Below are 17914 nucleotides of genomic sequence, written 5' to 3'. Positions count from 1 at the left end.
GAAAGAGAGAAAGAGAGAGAGAAAGAGAGAAAGAGAGAAAGAGAGAAAGAGAGAGAAAGAAAGAAAGAAAGAAAGAAAGAAAGAAAGAAAGAAAGAAAGAAAGAGGGACCTCATTAATTAACTAATCTTTCTACGTGGGAAATGGATCTATTTTCCTTTGCAAGTAATTAAACATGAAGCCCAGCAAAGGACATTGAAAGTGCTGAGGTTCCGTGGAGGAATTAGCCGCCTGTTTGAAATTAACACTAATTTGGCTCCTACATCAACAACCCCTCCGTAGACAGCATCTCACTCAGTCACTAAACATGTTTGATAGCTCCAGGGTTCAGAAGCGAGTGTGCGTGTATGTATGTGCGTGTGTGTGTGTTTGTGCCTGCATGTCCGGAACATGTACACTTTCACACGCGAACAAAAGCCTTACTCCTTTTCAAATTCTGGGATAAATGTAAAAACCATTCTCCCGTCGTTTTCTAAATTACATTAAAGAATACGAGACAAATCTGCTTTTGCTGAAAATTGTGATATCCGCTGAAGATCCCGAGTCCGTCATTTATAGCATCGATGGCTAAGAAAGGAAAAAAGGACTCCACAGTCTTTTATTTTAAAAAACTTCCATTTGCCTTCACTTTAAACGTTTTTACAAGATCATGTGATTGGGACTCAAAGGCAATAAATCTAGATTAAGAAACCCCAGGGATTTTTAGGCTGATGCTATAGATTATGGGTAGCACCTCAGTCTATTTATCTGCATTACATACGCCTGCATTGTCATTCTCAAAACTAATGTGCTTAAAGTCAGCCTTTTTACCTTTTAAAACGTTGGCATAAAAAGAAAAATAAAGACTGAACTCATTTCTGTCTGGCGAAGTCCAGTGAGAACTCTTCTATTATTTAATACAGGTACCTATTATAACAGCCTCCACCACAGCTCAAAATGAATATATCAAACCCACTTGCATAAATAGATTTGCAGAAATAAGCAATAAGCTCATCGAAATGGTTTGTGAATGAAACGTCCAGAACACAGGCAGGTGTTTGCACAAGTCTGAGCGCCCCCCGGCCCCAGCCTGCCCCCGGCTCCAGCCCGGGTCTTTTCCTTGGCAATGGCTGCGCCCCACTGCCCTGCGTTGTGCCTCGGGGCTGGTGGGCTTGCAGGGGGGCTACCTGCCGCCCCCCTACCTGCCAGCCTGCCGCGACAGTGATAACCACGGGCACCGTGGGTGTAACACGAGCCACAGTTTTTCAACTAAAATACCAGAGGACTTCGCGGAAAATAGCTATAATCGTACAAAAAGAATAAAACCCACCCACAGTAATCGTACAAAAAAAGAACGCAGGACTGACTGCGCCCTTCTGAAAACGTCAAACAGCGGACAGCTTTTAATTTCCTGGAGAGTCGCGGCGCTGCCGCTCTCCCCGCCGCCGGGGCCGGGCAGAGCCGGGCAGAGCCGGGCAGGGGGGTCCCGCCGCCCGCGGCCCCCGCTCCCCGGCGGCGGGAGCAGGGCGGGAGCGCCGGGCAGAGCCGGGCAGAGCCGCCCGCCTTCGCCGCGCCCGGAGGGCTCGGGGCTGCCAGCCCAGGCTCTCCTCCCCTCCTCTTAGCAGTCTCTACCCACCTTCAAACAGAAGGCAATTGATTAGTCTCAGTTTCTCCTCCCAGCAGAGATCCGATACTTTCCTTGGGATCAAACGGACCCGAGACTAAAGGAGGGGGTCGACGGACAGGAAAGAAAGGAAGAAAAGAAAAAAGAAAAGAAAAAAAAAAGAAAAGAAAAGAAAAGAAAAGAAAAGAAAAGAAAAGAAAAGAAAAGAAAAGAAAAGAAAAGAAAAGAAAAGAAAAGAAAAGAAAAGAAAAGAAAAGAAAAGAAAAGAAAAGAAAAGAAAAGAAAAGAAAAGAGTGAGGCAGCGTGAAAGAGAACGCAAGAGAAAGTGAGAGAGAGAGAACAAGAACAAGAGAGCAAGAGAAGGGAGGAGAGAGGGAGAAAGAAAGGGAGAGATAAAAAGAAAGTAAGAAAAAAGAAAGGAAAGAAAAAGGAAGGAAGGAAGAAAGAGAAGGAAGGAAGAGAGAAAAGGGAGGAAGGAAGAAAAGGGAGGAAGGGAGAAAGTGACTTTGGCTCGGCACACTGGAAGAGGATAGCAAGTTTGGACCGAACAGCTGCATTTTCTTTTTTGCAAACAAACAAACAAACAAATAAAAAGCAATATTTAAGTAGAACCTACGTACTGTGTATCTATGTACAAATACACACATATAGAAAAGCAGCAGGAATGATTTACGCTTGATTTTCTGTGAGCCTTTCTCTTCCCAGTATTTACAAGGCGGGGCTCCATTTGCAAGTTGTACATCTGTTCGCTTCACGTGACATTTTCATAAAAGCTCTAACATCTGGTCAAAATAAACCTCCTTCAGGTACCTGCTTAACTTTTCACATGTCAAAATCCCTTCCCCTCTGAAGCTCCCCTTTCCTCCACGGCTGCAGCCGTGTGCATTGCTCCTTTCTTGACTGCTTGTTTAATGACTCTGCCTCGTCCCAAACAGAACAAAGCAACCCTAAACATGAGGGGGCGACCCCGACCCTTCCCAAGAGCATCCTTCCCCCGCCGGCCCCCTCCCATTTCCAGATTTCCCCGCATGAGGAGGGCAGAGCGGGTCCCCGTCCCGCCGCAATACTGCGCGGCGGGATTTCTGCGTCGCAGGCAAGCAGGGTTTGTTGCACCCCCCAAGCAAACCCACAGTCCTGCTCGGGCTGGTATTTTGCACGAACACCGGTAAAGCCCCCAAAGACAAATGATGAGCGCTTAATTGTCCCAAACCGATTCCGTTATTATTTCTGCTATTATTAATTGCTGCTCTTATCATTCTAGCCGTTTTGATTTCAGTGTGGTTCGTCGGGATTATTTTGGAGTGAAACGCGTCCTCTTTTGCCCGTGTCCATGCAGTGAACAAGGGAATTTTCGTAAAGCTCCCGCAAATTTAATGCCACCTCCTTATGAAAAGAGCGGGGAAGTGTCGGCTACCCAAGACAAGAAGAATACCTAAATAAGAGGGGTGCAAGCGCTCCTGAGCGGGCGGAGGAGACAGGGAATTACTGGGAGAACGGACAGCTTTTCCCCCGATCTGAATACTTGGTTTTGTTTTGCGTTTCATTTCGGATTTTTAGGCGGGTGTTATCATCATCATTATGTTTCCGGAGCTTTATTGTTTCTGCTCTGTAAAACCGCTCTAAGCCTCCCGCGATCTCGATCACTTGGTCCTTATAAATGGCCGGCTGTTTGCTTTTAAAAAAGGGGGACTTTTGTACAAGTGATTTTAACCTGCTCCACCTTCAAGTGACCTGCCAAATGCTCCTTCTTACTTTATAGACATCTGGGAATTCCATACATGCCTTAAACTCCAATTACACACCTTCTTCAAAGGACACGTGCTTTGATTTGCCAAGAACATTAAGTGGACTGAAGTCGAAAGAAGCTGGTGCAGAAGTTAATGTAAAATACATCCTGTGCCATGTTTACTGCGGGCAGGTTATGTGTGCAGCAAATAAAGCAAGTCCCGGTGGGATGTGGCTGTGTGCGCCTGTCTTTTTTTCGCCTTAGCCTCCCGGATCCCTCCACGGGGTGGACTGGACTTCCCGTCACCACCGCCACCACCCTCTTCCCAAAGATGCTAATTTACGGCAGAGCGCTCCCGCTCTGCCCGGCGGGCCTGCTGCCTGCCCCAGCGGGGCAGGTAAAGGGAGCGCCGTGCGAACCGGGCGGGCACAGCCACCGGGGGCGGCTGGCAGCAGCGCCGGGCGGGGCGGGGGGGGCACCGGCGCCGGGAGCTGAGCCCCTTCCCGGGAGTCGCTCCCGCAGGCGCCGAGCCCCGCGGTGGCTCGCCCCGGGCGGCAGGTGCCGGCGCCGCAGGTGAGCCCCTCTTCCCCCGCGCTGTTCCGTGACTTTTGTGTGTGTCCCCCGTTCTCCCCCGCCCCCATCCCCCGCCCCCCCACCGCGCGTTTGTTTGTTTTGCTTAAAATTACAGATGCAGGGAAAACCGCCTGACATCATGGGAGCGGGACAAGCGCGCACTTTGAAGGGCTCCTGGGCAGGACTTCAAGTGAAATCATACGCCTGGGAGGAATCCGATACCGGCCTGGAGAAAGCAGCGGGGCGGCCCCTGCCAAACCCAGGAATGTGCGAGGGCCCGCGGCCGGCGCCCCCCGCCCGCCGCCCCCCGGGAGGCGCAGCGCCGGGCACCCGCGGCGGGCGGGCAGCGCCGGCAGCCGCCGCCTCCGCGCTCTGCCAGCTCCGCGCTCCGCGGGGCCGGGCCGGGGCCGGGGCCGGGGCCGGGGCGATGAGACGGGGCAGCTACTTGGACCCGGACCTCTTCTCCGCTCGGCTTTGCCTGTCTGCGAATAAACGGGACGTATTGATGCCTCGGGGAAAGAAGCAAAATCAGTCAGGACTTCGAAAGGCAGAGTTCATTTTCTGATTGCAAGAGTGTTTAAAATTCCCCAAAGACAAATTAATATACTTTTTTTTTTTTTTTAACTTCAGTAAGCCTGACTCTGACTTAATCGCTTTTGGCTCTAGCCCTAGGAGCACCAGACCTCTGCAGTCCCCAATTCCAACCCAGGAAAGGGCACGTTTGTGTTTTTAAATCAGGATTATCTCCTCTTTACGATTTTTTTTTTTTTTAATGAAGAAAAGGTAGGGGTTCGCAGCCGGGAAAGCGCACCGGCTGAGCACCCAGGTGCTCGGGGAGGGCTGCCGCGCCGGCAGGGACCCAGGGGTGAGGTGGGGAGACCTGACGGTGGTATGAGCCCCAGGGACAGGAATCGGGGATTTTTCTCACCCGGGTGCTTCAGCTTGCTGGGAAGGGCTAGCACAGGCTGTGCCAGAGGCCTGTCGCTGGTTGTGACGGAGTCAATCAGGTTTAAGTCCATCAAGCGGAGTTGCTCCGGATTCCTAAGGGCGAGCACAGCTTGGCCCGTGGTTTTTAAAATGCACTTGATTCCTCATTCATATTTCGCAGGTATCCCCGCCCGTGAAACGCGCCTTCCCCTCAGCACCGAGCAGCTCCTCTCGTTTTTTCCCGAACCTGTTTTCTTCCTAAACGTGGGGCGGTTTTCCTCCTTTCCCCTGTGTGATTTTTCCCCCCAAAGGAAAAACCGAAACCACCTCCAACCCCTCAAATCCGCCCAGCCCCACGGCCAAAGCCCCCCGTCGGCTCCCCCTGCCCCTCGCTTTTGCTGCAGCCGAAGTAACGCGGATGGACATTACCTCCTCCTCGGTAGCCGGGTGGCATGGAAGCGGGCTTTTTCGAGACGTGCGAGTCGCTGAGCGGGGAGCTGGGGGTGCCGGGGCTCCGGGGGGAGGCAGGGCCCCCCCCCGGGAGCTCGCAGCGGCTCCCCCTCCTCTCTGTCACGGCGGGCCGCGACCACCAGAGCCCCCATCCCCTTTCCCAGTCCCCGCTAATCCGGCAGTGCAAACAAGCGCTGCCGGCTCTCTACTCTAAACATTGCACACTGGCCTAAAATATGCACGATATTAAATTTATAATACTGTTATGTCAGCAACAGACGGTAATATGTGGATATGGAAACAAAAACATTCAGGCAATAAAGTCAACTCAACCTGGGCTATGCAAACAGGCTCTGTTTTGAAAAAACACCCATGCTATTTACCCTAGGCACTGGCTGAATCCCGGCGGCAGGGTCCCTGTCTCCGCGGGGGACCCTGCTCGGCTCCCAAGGCCGGGGCGGGCGCTCCGCGGCGGACGCCCCTGCGCACCCGTGGACTCTTCGCAGCTGCGGAGGGGCAGGAGGCGCCGCTCCCCGGGAATGGGCCGGCTGCGAAGCGCTGGGAGATGAGCGAGTGACAGCAGAGGCGGAATCAGCTGTCCGGTTATAAAGGTTGGGCTTGGGGTTTGGGTTGGGTTGGGTTGTTGGGGGTTTTTTTTGTTGTTGAACAACTTCCCTTTCCACCTTCCTTCCGAGCCCTCAGAGCTGGAGGTTTCCTCTCTCTTACAACTGGGGTGTCGCCGCACACTGGGACCCCGCGGAGGGTATGGTGAAGAGAAACAGAGGCAACATGCGCCCTACATGTAGAAAAGGAGAAGAGGGCGGGTTAGCGTACCCCTCCGTGCTTTGTACAACGAAAATGTGATCGCTAGTCTATATATTATATAAAACCCTAGAGAGCAGAGCAGTCAAACATCACTTCCACCGGAAAACCCCACTCGCTAGACACTTCCCTGTTTCAACCTCGCTTTCTCTCGCTTTGCCTGTGGGTGGACGAATCCCTGTGTAAAACCGATGCCTCGTCCTCAGGGAGATCAGCAAAAATACTTGCGCTGGGGGCTGGGGAATGGGCCCTGCTCCTGCCTTACTTCTGGGGGGCAAAGCACAGTGGCAGCGCCGGAGCTCTGCGGCGAAAAGTCCGCTCCCTGCAGAACTCTGCGGCGCTTGGCGTTAAGATTGAAGGGGGAGAGGGAGAGAAAGAGAGTAGAGAGAATATCTTCGTCCCCCAAATGCGGTGAGCTGCAGCGCAGAATAATAAAGCTGTCTCAATAAATAACGTGCCTGTGTCTGTCAGTAGCTAGTTTATTTGCGTTTTTCGCCTGGTTTGTTTATACTAGTGCCCCCTCTCTCTTGGGTGTCTTTACAGCTCAACAAGCAGGTATTTATCTCCAGTTCCAACCCTGAGTTCTCAGAGAGACCAAACTTTAAGGTTATTAAAATTTCATTCATATTTATTTATTGCAGAAAAATAATATACAATGATATTTACAAAACAATCATAAAAATAGGAATGCATTTAGACACCGGATCTATTTGCATTTTAACATGGGTCATCAATAAATAAATAAAATGTTTATTTTTTTCTCAGAGGAAAAATAATAATAATAAAAAAGTTAGGAACCGGGTATATAACAGCTTGAGCCCAGCTTATTCCCCCCTAAAAAAAAAAAAAAAAAAAGGTTTTCATCTCTACAGGGATATTTTTTGGTTGGTTGGTTGGTTTCATTCAAGAATGAAGAAAGTCCACAATAGTGTATTTCCTTTCATCAGTGGCTCACAGGCAAGACCTCTTGGGAATGCATGCAAAAAAAAGGCAAATAAAAAAAAAGTTAAATTCCAACATTCTTCGTCAAAATTAAAAAAAAAAAAATCGAACGATTCAGACTTCTATCAGAATGCAGAGATGTGTGGATTGTACCGACGCCCAAAGGGTAGTCACTGTCCAAAGCCCTTGTCTCTTTCTCTTTCCTTAAGTGCTCCCCACGCCCTGCTTTGAATTTGGATATTGCTCTTCTAATTTCCAAGAAATCCTTGGTACATTTTTTTTTAGACAAGACCAAAAAAATCGTATCCAACTTCAGAGTCTCTAGATTGTCCATTTTCTCCTTCTGTGGGAACAATGTCATCTGCAAAAACCCAGAGAGGGCGGAAAACTCGTTACTGAAATGAAAGACACACGTAACATCTACCTACACCTCTCTGTCTCTGGAAATACACACATCGGGCATGAACAGAGGAGGGAGAAACGCGTGCCTCTGCTGGGCAGGCGGTGCGGTGACCGTGTGACACCCCAGCCCGGCTGCCAGCGGTGTCAGAGCCGAGGGAAGGGGGCTGCTGGGGCGGTAGGAAACGCTCATCGGGAAGCACGCAGGCGGACATGGATTCACTTCAAAATACTAGCAGCGGCAGCAGCAGCGGCAGCGGCAGCAGCAGCAGCAGGAACCATCCCAGCAGCCCCGCTGGCTCCGCAGCGTTTGGTGAAAAAGTGATCTCAGGCCGGCCCCATCTGGCTGGGGCACACCCGCACCGCCGCCGCCTCCCCGCCCGCAGCCCACCCCCGCCGGCCGCCGGCAGCGCCCCGCCACGCGTGGGCCCCGCGGGTCCGGGGGCGCACCTCGGGCCGCGCAGGGGGAGGGACGCGCCGGGGCAGGGGCCGGGGCGGGCGGGGGGGGTGGGGGGGGGCACCTCCAGCCGCCCTGCTCTCCAGCCGGCCCTGGAAGCAGGGCCCCGCCGGACGGGGAGGGCCCCTCTCCCCCCCCACGGCCACGCGTGCCCGGCCCACGGCGCGGTCGGTGGCCCCTCGCCTCCCCCCCCCCCCTCCACTTCTCCCCGCCGGTTTCGGGGTCCCTGCCTTACCTAGGGCTCCTGCCGGGGGGATGCGGGTGGGGGGCGCCGCCTGCTAGTGGGATGCGGACATGGACCAGGCGCCCTCCATTCTCCACACCGAGAAGGCGTAGCTGAGCCGCTCGTGGGCCACATAGCTGCAGCTTGCCATCTTGGAGTCCAGCTCGTCGCTCTGTAAGACCTGGTAGAGGAAGTCGATGTACCTGGCCGCCAGCTTGAGGGTCTGGATCTTGCTCAGCTTGTCCGAGGGCAGCGTGGGGATGATCTTCCGCAGGGCGGCGAAGGCTTCGTTCAGCGACTGCGTGCGCTGCCGCTCCCGCACGTTGGCCATGACCCGCTGGGTCTGCAGCTCCTCGTAGGACTGGGGGCTGCCGCCGCCGCTGCTGCTGCCACCGCCCCCGCCGCCCCCGCCCGCCCCGCACTTCTTGCCCCGCTTGCCTTGGGCCGGGCTGCAGGGCTCGTCCGCGGCCCCGACGGCGCCGCCGGCGCTGCGGCGGCTGGAGCGCCGCTTGCGCCCCCCTCTCTTGTTGTTGGGCAGCTGCTGCCGGTCCGGCTCCTCTTCGCTGTTGCTCAAGCTGTCGTCGGCGGGGGAGACTGGCGAGTTTGACTCGTCCTGCTGCATCATCTCTGGGGGGAGACGCGAGAAGCGGGCCGGGAGGGGGGGGGAGGGCAGGGAGAAGAGGGGGGCACCTAACCCGCCAGCTCCCCCTTGGTCGGCTGCTTCGCTGGCCTGCGAGGAGAAGGAGGAGGAGGAGGGAGGGAGGGAGGGAGGACCTCACTTTGGGGGGAGGGGGGATGGCATCAGGATCCAAGAGGAAAAAAAAAAAGCCAACCCAAAAAAAAAAAAAATCCCTCCCGATCCCTCCTTGGAGCCCCTTCGAGGTGTCTGGGATTGGGAGAAAGTTGAAGACTTGGAGGTTCTTATAGCTCCTGCTGGCGGAAAGTTTGGGGGCAGCAGTGTCATTGGCCTGACGTGGAGAGGAGGGACTTTTGCTGAGTTTTATAGGAAAGTTTCCGCTTCCCCCCCTCCACGCCCTCCCCCAATTATTTTTTTCGAGCCATTCACAAGTGATCTGGCCTCCCCCCCTCCACACATACGCATACATCCTTACCCCAACCCTTTTCTCAGCTTCCCTCTCCGCGGTTTCTCCCTCAGGCTCCTCCGGTTCGCAGTCGGCTTTGGGGTGGTGCTGGGGGGCCCGGGCGGAAGGTTAGGAGGGTGCCCGTGCACCCCCTGCGCTGCTGCGGAGGGAACAGCGGGCCGCTTCGTGCCTGCGCTGGGGGACAGCTGCCCCGGGGCAGCCGGGGGGCAGCCCGCACCTCCCGGGCTTTCCCCGCCGCAGCGGGCACGGCTTGCGGCGAAAGGGAGGAAGGGGAAATTACCCGCGGGGCAGCATCCAGGCACATCCTAATTCCGTCCCGGTCTCGCACGCACGGCGCTCCCGTCACCGAGCACCCCCGCGGTCTGGCTTTCCGAAGGACCCTCACGTTTCTGGGCTGGGGAGGGGGGATGGCATAGCCGTGTCCTGTCAGGCTGGAGGACTGCGCTCGGAGAAAGCCATCTTCAGAGGTAGAAGCAGCGGGGAAACTAAGAGCTGGCTTTGCACATACGCACCAGTCCTTGAGCTCGTCTTAAGGGAAACCCGGGAGGATCCGCGCCCCTGCAGCCCCCAGCCTGGCATACCGGGAGACGGGAGGGTGCGCGGACCCTCTCTGTCCACACTCTGTGCCTGCTGACCGCTCACTTCAGTTCGCCCGCCCTGAAGGCGCCCGAGCCCGGCACTTCCTGGGAACCGAGCTTATTTATTTTAAATTCTCTTTTATGTGTGCAGCCAAAGCTACTTCTCCCCATCCCCCGCCTTTGTGCCTCCTTCCTCTCTCGCTGGCAGCACAGAGCAGGTGGTGTGTCTTTTTAACAACAGCTCAGATTCAAACGGGGAACGCCTGGGAGGGAAAGCTAGAAATCGCCATCCACTAATAAATGGGGCGATGCACTTTTGCTGCTCCCTGAGAGGGGACCGCACGCCTCTGTTGCCGGCCTGGCAGCGACCGCTTAGACAGGGCACCTCCAGGCGCGGGGCAGGGCGGGCAGCGCCGGGGCAGCGCCGCGGCTCCCCGGCTGTATTTGAGGCGGGAGGGCGAACGAAATAGCAGAGGAGCGATAAATCCCAGGGACGAAAAAGACGAGGCTTCTGGAGGAGCCCCGTCATCTGCTCCGGGGAAAAGAGCCGTCTCTCCCCTCTGCCTAGGGGCTCCGCATCCTCCGGGCAGAGGCCTCCCGTCCCGGGTGCTACGAGGGGACAGGACCCCGGCGCAGCCGCCGCCGAGGAGCAGCCGTCCCGGCCCGGCGTGGCCGACGGCCCAGCTCCCCGCCGCAGCACCCGTCGGGCAGCAGCCGCGGGCAGAGCTGCCCCGCCGCTCCTCCACTGCCCCCCTGTCCTGGTTTCTTCGCTCTGAACTCAAAACATAGCACTGTACCAGCTACTAGGAAGACAGTTAACTCTATCCCAGCTGAAACCAGGACACCCCCCGGGTGAGCTTTCCTCCTCGGGTCTTCCATCCCACCATGTGAGCAAATAGCAGTCTGCCCTAAACCTTCTCTTTTGGGCAACAGCCGGAAACAGGACCAGGGGAAGAAAGAGGGACTGACTGACCAGGCGAGGGAAGGCATGCTGGCACACCGACCCACAGTGAGCGAGCACAGCTTCCCCGGCTTTTGGCTTGTCCCTGCTGTGTGTGCTGCAACGCGTAGGCCCCTGCACTCACCTTGACACCATGGCTCATCCGGGGAGCTTCGGGTGTTCCCCTGTGTTGGCAGCAGCTGCTGCCCCCAAGATAAGAAGAGCTGGCTTTCCTACCACCTCCCTCTTGCCAGTAATTTTGGCTGTGCCCAGAGCCTCAGTGCTCCCCTGGGTTGTTGAGGAGTGTCATTACAGAGCAAAGGTTGGCAAGAGCTGTGGTGAGCATCTGTAGGCAGCTCTGGGGGCTTGCCTGTCTTCCTTCCTTCCTTCCTTCCTTCCTTCTGTCCTTCCTTCCTTCTTGCCTTCTTTCCTCTCTCTCTCATTCTTATGGAATAGACATCAAAGTGCAAAACCAAACCTGGTTACCTTGCTGGGAACAGGATGCTGTGGCCATGCCTGGTGGAGCCCCACATCAGCGAAATCAATGGAAGCGATCCACTGCCTGAAAGGAGGGAGGGACAGGGTCTCCTGAGGTGCTTCAGCAGGAGGCACGGCTTGTCCATGTCAGCTGAACTTTGAGTGGGATGCAGGACATCACTTGCTTCCCATGGAGCGGGAGGAGGGTGTGCAGAGGAGGGTGTGCGGGAGAGGCAAGGACTGGTGGTGAGGGAGTGTTACATGGTTTGGATAACCAGAAAACACAGAGAAATGTAGGGAGGGGGTGACCTTGAGGAGAGGGCCTGACCATGGTAGATGGTTGGGTTTAGGGTCAGTTACTCTTCATGGAAACTACAGCAAAAGCAACCAGCAGTAGTTAGCAGAACATGTGTGGTGCTACCTGGGACCTGTGCGCTGCTGTATGAGCCCAGACTACACAGAAAATCCCATCATTTTTATTTTGGTTTTTGCTTTGTCTTTGACTCACAAATCATGTGCTTGGGAGCAAAGGAAACTAAGCCCATGCTGTTACTGTCAAGACCCACCGCAGGAGTGCAGGGGCCAGGCGAGCTGTGGTGGGAGCGGTCTGGCCCGGGGTCCTGCCACTGGGCTGGCTGGGGCAGCCCTCCCGGATGCCCCAGGCCTGCTGGTGGGCAGCAACCCTGGCTAGTGCTGGGTGTGTGGACCTGTGTCTGGAAGAGGGTGGATGTGCCAGAGTCATGTCTGGGGGTCTGTGAGAGAGAGGAAGACATACTGGTGTGTTTACGTGTGAGTCTGTGTGTGCATGTATAGTTGATCTTTTGCAGTGTGCATACTTCTGTGTGTTGGGAGGGAAGGGGAGAGAGGACTGTGCAGAGTTCAAAAAAATCAATTTAACTCTGGTTTATTTTAAAATATACAGTTCTGGTGGGGATGGAGGTGGAGGCTTTGTATTCCACACTAAAACAGTAATCATTGTGTAATTCATATGGCATTAAACCATCTGTTTTGAAACTTCAAAAGCCACTAAGGCAGACCTGCAGACCACTCTGGAGCATGGGATGAAGGATGCCATGTCCTGTTCTCTGTTATGCATAAGCATGACTTGGATGAGAATTGCCCTGGCTCCTTGGGCAGGCTCTCAACCCTGCTTTGCTCTTTGGAGGTGGTAAGCAAATCTGCAAGCAGTTCCAGGGCCTTTCTAGGGATGTTTCCAGGTTTGTTCCTGCAGGCTTCCTTGCGCTTCAGCTCGGGAAAATGCATGCTGTGGGATCAGCCCTTCCGTGGGGCACTGTCAGGACATAGAGAACTCCAGAATTTTGTCATCTGTGCAGTAACACGTAACACTGGTGAAGCAATCACCTAGATTACAGGTGTGGGTGTGACCATGGAGTTAAATAAATGACAAGCTCCTAGGAAGATGAAATGAGTAATAAGCTTAGCAGAATGACAGAACAAGTCAGGCTGTGATGATCATTGTGGTCATGGCTGATCACAGCTGGAAAGGATCCCCCCAACTATATGCTGGTCCTTGTGTAGGCACCCATTAGCTGCTGAGACACTCTCGGGCTGGGACAAGCAGGGTCTGCCTTAGCCAGGCAGAAACATTGCAGATTTTGCATGGAGTAGGCCGACAGTTTGATTCTTTCTTTGATTTTTGTTTAAGAAGGAATGAAAGGTCTGATTCTGTCTGCCTGTTTATAAATCAGTGCAGTAGTTTAAGAACTAATGCACACAAGATCTGGTGGTTACAACTACAATGTTGCCCACCAATGTGTTATGTGCATACACACAAATTACAACTGGGTTGCGATGGGCTGTTCAGTATTCCCCATACGGTGTGTACATACACACATTGTAATTTAGCTCTCAAAGGCTGTTCACTGTGGTAAAATACCAAACTCTCTCACTGGTGGGGGTTTCTTGGGATATTCAGCAATTAACTGTTACATACGTGCACACTTAGAGACAGGCTGCCTGAGTACTTTCAGTGGGGAAGCCTTCAGTCCGGTGTTTCTGCAGAAGCTGGACCTTTAAGACCTGATTCAAAGGCCACTGAAATCAGTTGAAGTTCCCCCACTGATTTCCATGGCCAGGTATTTCAATTCCCACAGATGCTAGGTGAAAGCCTGGTCAAGACCCAATCCCTTCAAAAGGGACAAGAGAGTAGCCAGCAGCTTTCCACACTGACATTTACGCTGTAATTTGCTCCGTGTTCAAAGCACACCAGGAAACGAGCCGAGAACTCTCGCCGTGCCCTGGCACAAACCTATGCAGAGCAACCGCGAGCAGGCGGAAAGAATATATAAAGGGTCTGAGAGCGGGACCCATTTTTCGGCTTCCTTCTCCTCCTTTCTTCCTATTCACGGCGGCAGCGCATACAACCAATGGCGCGGAAGAGCTGCCAAGCACCTCGGGCGACGCAGCCTTGCTACCTGGGCCGGCGGGGGCGGGCGCGGTGCCGCTCGGCCCCGCCGGCGGGGCTTGGGCCGCGGGGGAGCGCGGCCGCCGGGCTGTGCGGCCGGCGGCCACCGGAGGGCACGATTCCCCGCAGCTCCCCGCTCCGGCCGGCGGCGGCGGGCAGGGCTCCCAGGTGAGCCGCTCCCTCCTCGGGCAGAGGCATCCGCCGTGCTCCTGCGGCAGCCCGGGGCCCTTCGCGCTGGCTCGTCCGAGTTTCAGGGGCGTGAGAGGCTGCCCGCCCGCTCCCGGCTCTGTTTGCACAGATTCCTTCAGAGCCGCCGTGCTTCGGAGAGCCCCGAGTGTTTTTTTCTCGCTCCGGGGCAGCGGGAGCGGGGCGGGGGGACGGCACACGGGTCCTCCGCGGACACACGGACACTTCTCACTGGTGTGCTTCTAGACCACGGCGCTTTGCCACTCCCTTCGTTTGGAAGCTCCGGAAAACAGAAGGATGACACGGGAACCCTTCAAGGAATCAGCTTCATTGTCAGAACGACTACAGTGATTTTTCTTTTATTTTTTTTTAAGCTCGTTGTGATGTGGTCGTTCATCTCAAAGTCCTAGCGGCTTGCTGGCACAGGAGGATGTGACGGTGGCTTTTTTTTTTTTTTTTTAACTTCCCGAGGCCTCGTTGCTTCTAGTGCTCCCAGCCTCTGCAGTGCGCGGCCAGCCCGGCGCCCCGACCCCCCCCCCCGCCCCCGCCCGGCCGGCCGCGGGGCTGCGCCGGCGGCAGGGAGCGCTGCGCCGCTCCCCGCACGGGGCTTCGCTTTGTTCTGCATCGCCCTTTCTTCCCAATTTTCGCCTCAGGACAAGGCCAAGGAGTACCTATGTCCCGTTACCGAAGAAGCCGTCCCACAGAGGAGGCAAGTGTCCTAATAAATTAAGATCTGAAATGAGTTGCAACACGGGTTTTAATATGAAATCTTTTATTTATGTGCGTTTTATTCAGTTCCAGAAATAATTCCTGGCAGTGGATGGGGCTTTCTAACAGAGCATGAGTACCTCGGTGGAAGCTGGAGTGGTATCCTCTCCTCTACCCCAGAGAAGACCAGTCCTTCCCATTGCAAGAGATCAACGTGTCTAATGTTGTGGTGGAGCTCTGCCCCTAATTATGGCTCTGGGTCTTGTTTATGTGGTTTCATGTCTAAATCTGAAAAGACTGCTTAGTAAAACAAGCTTATCTACACTCCAGGGGATAATAGTTATTTATATTAATAATGGAGCTTATTTGCTATTTCAGCTCCTTTGTTTTTTTTTTTTTTTTTGCTTTTCCATCTCTTCCATCTTTCCTGAACTATGTAAATATATCTTTTTTGTATTCTTCCTGCTCCCACACATTACTCAAATCTATATATTCAATCTTTCAGTACACTTGGCCCATGGAAACTCCATAAAACTTCAGGCCTTTTTAGCCACAAATTCTGCTTTTTCTTCCAAGGTGGGGGAGGGAGCACCTTGGGCACAGATGATGGATAAAGCATTCCAGAAAGCCTTCTTCTTAGGGGTGAACTCAAACTCTCCCTGCAGCTCATGCAATTCGAGTCAGAGTCCTAGAGCCAGAATTTCAGCATGGAAGTGGGCTTTTCCCCCATTAGCCATGTCTGCACCCTGGGGAAGAACCCCCTGTGCTTCCTACTCAGTGTGGTCTGCTTTAGACTTACAGTTGCTCTTGGGATCTCACAGTTGAAGGTGAAAAAAAGGGCCATGTAAGAAACAACCATGACTCACAAGAGTCCCATAGGAGTTCATTAGACAGGGTAATAGGCTCTCCTTTACCTCTGAGGCAGGCAGCAAAGCCTGGTGTGAGGGAAAGGGCCTGGAAGGTCGTCCTAACATACACATATGCTCTCCTAGGCAAATGGAAATGTTTTTTTGGTTGGTAGCCTGATTGAATGCCAGCTCTGCAAGTTGGAACCCATCCACCTCCTCCTCCTCCTGCCTGGAGACCACACGGGCTGACTAGCCATGCAGAGGAGGGGAGCCTGGAGGGGAATGGTTCACAGAAATGAACACCCATCTCGTTCTTTCCACCGTTACCTTACTTCTAAGGACACCTACTTAGAGCTAGAAGATCTTTTGAAGGAGCAGGGGTTTATTTCCTTCTCTGCCAGGTTGTATTTCCTTTCAGAAAAGGCAGTCAGAGTGGAATTAAGGTTTATGTATTTCTTCCTAGGTGGGAGGTTATAATTATTTTGTGCTATGGGCTATCAGCTATGATGCCTAAAGATCTACTGTACACCATTACCGCTCATTTTGCACCCCAATCTCATTTGCCTGCCTCTAGAATATAGGATGGTGATTAGTCAGGGCACCTTGCTCACTAGAGATTGATCTGTCCGTAGGTCCACACCCTGGTTTTAATTTCTGACCAAAGGCCGTATAGTAGGTCACACTGTGAAGCTGATCTAGAGCACAAATTTTGTTTACCAAACTCCAAAGGCAATTTTCCAGAAGAGGCAATAGTTTATTAATATGTTAAAGTAAATTAACACACATTCACTGTTCATGTATGTATGTATGTGACTGTCTATGTACTCTGACCTCCAGACAAGCATCTGTATTTGTATCTACGCTGTATTGTAAAATACCATACTGCTTCTGCTTCTGCCTTGAAAAGGATCTATATCAAACATATTCTCATGCCAAAATCTACTATCTGACCTTGCAGCATAGTTCATGTCAGAAGCAGAGAAATATTCGTTTCTCCTTTTAGAACATTTGTGCTTGCATTCATTAAGGACTTGGTCCAAAATCCTTTGATGTCAAGGGGAGTGTTTCAGTGGGCTTTAGATCAAGCCCTAAAATGGGTCAATTAAATTTTAAATAAAATAAAAATGAAAACAGGTCCAGTCCGAGAGTACTGTTGAATAAAAAGAAATATTTAAGAGAGGCTGCCTTTGGAGTAAAGGGTCAGTAATTGTTCCTTAATATTTAGCTGAATTTGTGGAATATTCCATGATTAAAAAATAATCCTTTGCATGAAGGTTGTAATTTGTTTTCAGTCTTCAAAACATCCATATTTTGCTGCACGGTAGAAATGTTGTTGTTGACCTAATAAGTGCAAAGATGACTTGAGCTCAGTGGTAAGTATATGGGCTGGACCCTAAGCAATAAGATATGGTCCAGATTTTCAAAGTCAGAGCAGAGACTTCATTCCAAAATACTCTCCTGACTCTAGAATATGTTCAGGTTTATGTCTCAATTCATATTCGAGCAGTTTATGAAATTTTCTAATGTCTGATCTAATGTTATTCTTTGCTGTTACACACTTTGCAATAGGGCTAATGCAGCTCTTGGTGACAGCAGATGTTGCAATTAATTTAAAGGCAGAGGACGTGTGGTGGATTATAGCATGGGCTTTATTACAAAACAGTGAAGTTTACACCTTCAGTTGGTAATCCTTTCCTCTACAACAATACATAGTATGTAAGAGCATACCTTTTACTAAAAAAGAAGGCAATACAAACACAAACTACAGCCTCACAGAGTTTACTGCACTGCTTCCTTGTAGTCATTGTATCAGAGGTTTGGGTAATTTGAATGACGTATGTCTGCAGGAATTTTTGCTGAATGGGGATTATTTGACAGTAAAATGGTCATCATTCCTTTCAAAGAGATAGAAGTTTGATCAATTATATTGCAATGGCTTACAGCCATGTGCTATCTACAGTGACATTTATGATCTATTTTGGTTATCCCCAAATGGCCTTCAACCTAGCTATTATCTGCCAACATGTTAAACTTTTGGTCAGTGGAAATCCTTTAGTGTCTTGGAAAGACTCATGATGTCTTCTGGCCAGATTCCATTATGGGTAACTACAACTTTATCTACATTCAGCGTATGTAATTGAGTGGCTGTGGTATGGCACACTGTCATTTGGCTTAATTTCAATCAACTAAGATAATTTTCTGTATTTTCTTTCCTATAACACTGTGTCATGTTGCTGTACAAAGCGAAACAGCTGCCACATTCTCTTTCTCGAAGACGCATCCCAGAATAGGCTGTCTCTTCTGAGAGGACAACGTAGCCTCCAATTTGGCAGGTAAAATTTTGCAACACCAAATCCTTCCATCTGTGGTTTCATGTTGTCAGTTCATTGCAGAAACTAATAGTCTGGTCTAGATGTCAAACTATCTGATTTGTTAGTGTAGTTGGCAGGTTAACTGTCTAAGACTTACCATTTCCGCACAGAATTCACTGTGGGTAGTATATTTCATCCACAAAAAGAAGAAAAATAA

The 17914-nt window shown here is 52.3% G+C and overlaps 1 protein-coding gene across 3 annotated transcripts; it reads right to left on the bottom strand.

The window, feature by feature from the left end:
* Nucleotides 1–6705: 6705 nt before the first annotated feature.
* On the bottom strand, nucleotides 6706–9907 carry TWIST1 (twist family bHLH transcription factor 1). 3 transcript variants are annotated; one of them, XM_052800548.1, is made up of 4 exons: nucleotides 9805–9887; nucleotides 9233–9682; nucleotides 8133–8747; nucleotides 6706–7402 (listed from the first exon to the last, which is right to left on the bottom strand). In XM_052800548.1, exon 3 carries the CDS (start codon nucleotides 8743–8745, stop codon nucleotides 8176–8178), a length of 570 nt encoding a protein of 189 aa, XP_052656508.1. In that variant the 5' UTR covers nucleotides 8746–8747; nucleotides 9233–9682; nucleotides 9805–9887; the 3' UTR covers nucleotides 6706–7402; nucleotides 8133–8175. The 3 variants fall into 3 exon arrangements, with proteins under 3 accessions (XP_052656508.1, XP_052656498.1, XP_052656518.1); XM_052800538.1 differs by having other exon boundaries at nucleotides 9233–9907; XM_052800558.1 differs by lacking the exons at nucleotides 9233–9682; nucleotides 9805–9887 and having other exon boundaries at nucleotides 6706–7065; nucleotides 8133–9196.
* Nucleotides 9908–17914: the final 8007 nt, after the last annotated feature.

Source organism: Harpia harpyja, chromosome 1 (genome assembly GCF_026419915.1).
Source record: "Harpia harpyja isolate bHarHar1 chromosome 1, bHarHar1 primary haplotype, whole genome shotgun sequence".
Classification (NCBI taxonomy): Eukaryota; Metazoa; Chordata; class Aves; order Accipitriformes; family Accipitridae; genus Harpia; species Harpia harpyja.
The sequence above is the reverse complement of the archived record's forward strand: the minus strand, read 5'-3'. Positions and strand labels throughout refer to the sequence as shown.

What these genes read in the sequence shown, in the direction of transcription:
- TWIST1 (XM_052800538.1), bottom strand. Translation starts at nt 8,745, where the DNA reads ATGATGCAGCAGGACGAGTCAAACTCGCCAGTCTCCCCCGCCGACGAC.